The sequence below is a fragment of the Silene latifolia genome, chromosome Y (genome assembly GCF_048544455.1).
Source record: "Silene latifolia isolate original U9 population chromosome Y, ASM4854445v1, whole genome shotgun sequence".
NCBI classification, from domain to species: domain Eukaryota; kingdom Viridiplantae; phylum Streptophyta; class Magnoliopsida; order Caryophyllales; family Caryophyllaceae; genus Silene; species Silene latifolia.
Window position 1 is genome coordinate 382,015,444 of NC_133538.1, and position 3,794 is coordinate 382,019,237.

The 3,794-nt window shown below is 37.9% G+C and overlaps 1 protein-coding gene across 1 annotated transcript; it reads right to left on the reverse strand.

Moving 5' to 3' along the window:
- On the reverse strand, window positions 1-1,359 carry LOC141631958 (uncharacterized). The gene is made up of 4 exons (XM_074444559.1): window positions 1,185-1,359; window positions 684-784; window positions 529-591; window positions 1-414 (listed from the first exon to the last, which is right to left on the reverse strand). Exons 1-4 carry the CDS (start codon window positions 1,357-1,359, stop codon window positions 1-3), a joined length of 753 nt encoding a protein of 250 aa, XP_074300660.1.
- Between the last annotated feature and the right edge of the window lie 2,435 nt (window positions 1,360-3,794).

A 3,794-nucleotide genomic window follows, 5' to 3' on the forward strand; every position in this document is an offset into this window, starting at 1 on the left:
TCAATTTTCTAGAGTACACAGCCAATTCATGTCAACACTTGACATGTGATCATTTCGTTTGACCTTGATCCCATGTCTCACACTGTCTTTAATCATTTGCACAACCCTTTTTGGACTCACTAGAACAGCATTACTCCTTGCGTTGTTTCTCTGCGTCCACACATGATAGTAGCTAGCAGTCAGCACAAGAGCATACACACCTTGTTGTGTTGTTGACTCTGCAGTCTGTATATCTCCTGTCACTGATAGTTGTAGCTTTCTCCAATCCCTTATCTGGTTCATTATAAGCTTAATATACCCACACTCAAAGAACAAGTGTTCCTGAGTCTCAGGTGCAGCTTCACAAACACAGCATTTGTCAGAATTGCTATATCCAATCCTGAAAAGCTTCTCTCTTGTATTTATCCCGTTATTCTTTATAAGCCATGAGATCAGTGAGTGTTTAGGAGTATTCCAATTGGACCACACAGTCTCAAACCAGATTGGTTTAGCTTGGTGAAGTCTCAACTAGTCATACCCCCTACTTACAGTATATCCCCAGAGCATCGGCATCCATTGTCCATCTGCGCATAAGCGAGGCTTCATGAGTTCCTTAACTTTACAAATATTTTTCCAAGTCCAAGTAACATCACCGTAGGTTCATAGTCATGCCAGTCTTGCTGCTTTAGATAAATTTGATTTACCCATTTAATCCACAATCTATCAGCTTTACAATAGAGCCAATCCACAAGCTTAGCCACTGTAGCAGTATTCCAAATTGCTGCATTTTTCACCCCTAGTCCTCCTTCATTTTTTGGGAGAGTGATAGTGTCCCATTTGACAAGGGGCACTCTATGGTATTCAGACATCCATCCCGGAAAAATTCCTACACACACTTTCAATTCTTCTTATCACACCTTTGGGGAGAATAAAAATATTTGCCCAAAGAGTTGTACAAAGTGTTCAAAATCGAATTGATTAGGGTCGATCTGCACAAAGATAAGATAATTTCCTGGCTCCTAGACTCCTAATTCTATTCAAGATCTTCTCGATTAAAATATTGCACTCTCTTTTTGAAATTCTCCCTGGTTGAATAGGAAATCCCGATACCCGAATGGCATTTGTCCTTCTATAAAACCAAAGGAGCCGCCCGATATCATCCTTCGATTCGGTTGCCATGCCATTGAAAAAAACCTCAGACTTACCATTATTCATAATTAATCCAGATGCTTTTGAAAAAGTGGAGAAAGCTCGAACAAGTAGCATAATTGATCGAGCTGTCCCTTTGCGGAACATCGGCAGATCATCTGCAAACATCAGTGTGTCGTTGTAAATCTTTGCAAAGGGGATGATACTGAAAGTCCCATCTTTCTGTGGCATATTTGATTGTTCTTGTTAAATACTCCATACAGATTGTGAAGAGTAAGGGGGAGATGGGATCCCCTTGCCTAAGTCCTCTCTTCCCTTTGAAATAGCCAAAGTGATTTCCATTAAGTGCTAGGGTAAAAGTGGTGGTCTTAATGCAGGTCATAATCTGCTGAGTAAAGAGTTCAGGAAATTTTAAACCCAGCAACATCTGCTCCACAAAGTCCCATTCCACAGAGTCATAGGCCTTCTACAAATCAATCTTGATATTTAAATCATGTGATCGCACTATTGTTGAGAACACATTTCCCAACAATCTCCCACTTGTCCTCGACAAGTGTGCGTCACCAATTCTCTTGTCCTATTACTATCTCCCACTTAATGCAAGGTGTCTTTCAGGTCGTACTTGCAAGTGATCATATCGAGAGTGGTTTCCTCGATCTGGAGAATAACTGTTTGACCGGATTTATCCACTCTGGATACCTTCCGAGCGTGGCCACGCATTTCCAGTTCATTACTCCTCGAGTGGCCCTGAGATATTGTTTTAACCCTGACAAGGGGATGGACAATTCCTATCGCACTCATTCCCTTCGACTAGCCACAGCCATCATAACCCAAAATATGCCCATTTGACCCCATTTACGAAGGTCGTAGTAACACAAATCAAAGTTAATCTGAAATTGTGCCATCTTAGGCGAACAGTCTTTAGTCAAAAGAATCGACTCATTAGAATACTATAGTAGCTCTTGCCACGACCAGGCTATATAAATTGCCAGAACTCTATAAGCGGTCATAAGGCCCGACAAAGTGTTCCTAACAGTCTGCCTATGTGATCGACTAGTCATCTCACATGACTCTATGGCACTTGAACTTGCCATCAATCGCATCACACTCTAGTCACTTCGAGACGTCACCTCATACAAGCGACTATGGGCTAATACAATGTTAATCCGTGTTCACTTTAACGGGGTTCAATGTTGTCTCTACAACCCATTTGGATGTAACAAAGTATAAAAGGAGTTTTTAAAGTAAAAACTCGAACGACAAATGCGATTATCACATATGAATAGTCAATGCCTGATTACTATTTCATGTTCTATAATCTAATTTGATCTTGTACGTAGTTGTTTATTTCAATTCAATTGAAATGACATGACTCATCATGTTTAGCCTTTGAGAAGGCTTTGGTTAGTAGGTTTTATCAATTTCTTGTACCTTACTCAACCTTACTACATACTCGTTTTCCTTTGTAATGTATACATTTGTATTACAAAACTTTCTGAGTACGTGTCGAGATCCAATCAAGACATAGGCCCTCTAGCCTAAGAATAGCTCCTACTGTTTTCACAGTGCGCGGGACTCATACTTCTTGCACATCTCATGATTGCAAGTGTACTCAATTTCCGTTATAAATATCTCTCATTGTTCTTTATTGCCTAGAATGATTCTACAAAATCTATTTCTTAAATAACATAGCCACAATGGTATCTTAACCATCTTAATGTGTTTTGATTATGGTTTTGTCGGAAACCATGCGCAATCTCAATTGTCAATTGTCACTTGTGTAACACCCTTACACAAAATTGCATCATAAACACTTTGCTTTACTTCCTTAATGCTTCTGCAAGCACTTAAGGGTAATCTTTATGGCTTACTTGGTAAAGATTACTTAAATTCGATTTTGAAAAATAATTCATCATACTCAAAGTATATGAAGTGTTATACATCATTACTCATTTAATTGATCCGGCAGCGGAAGCAAATGGAATCAATCAAATATGTTCAATTTAATTGAACTAGTCATGAATCTTATCAACGTAAGACTTCTTATTGACGCTAATATCATGTGGATTTACCTACATAAATCCGGATATTAAAGATGTATTATAATACTCCAAAAGTCTTAAATCATTCTCAATGATCAATATGTCATCCACATATCGGACTAATTAAAATTTCCGTAACTCCCACTAAACTCCATGTATAAAAACAACTTCTCGTCTTATCAAGAAATGTTTTATAACATGATCAAAACATTGATTCAAACTCATTGATGTCCTACTTAAGACCCTCTCTTAAGTTTCACATTATCTTAGGATTGCAAGAATCTACAAAACTCAAGACATGTATTGAATACATTCCTTCTAATTGAAGAAGTGGGTTTTAGATTCACTTGCTGTGTATTTCATAATAATGAAACACAATCCCTAAGAAGATCCAAATAGACTTAAGCATTTCAACAAGTGCAAAACTCTTTGTCACCAATCTTGCTATGAAATCTCTCTTTATTAGTGCAAAACCCTTTGTCACTAATCAAGCCTTTTAATTTCGAATTTTCATGGCTCTAAGCCTTGTATTGAGTTGTGACTTTAAACACTCTCATGTAAGTCATATGTTAATTACTTTCCAGAAGTAATCAACTTGAATCAAACAATTTCTGTGTAAGTTGT

Coding starts and splice junctions, on each gene's coding strand:
- LOC141631958 (XM_074444559.1), bottom strand. CDS start 1,359: ATGCCACAGAAAGATGGGACTTTCAGTATCATCCCCTTTGCAAAGATT. Junction 785..1,184: donor TGGATTAATTATGAATAATG/GTAAGTCTGAGG, acceptor CAAAAAATGAAG/GAGGACTAGGGGTGAAAAAT. Junction 592..683: donor ATAGATTGTGGATTAAATGG/GTAAATCAAATT, acceptor TGTAAAGTTAAG/GAACTCATGAAGCCTCGCTT.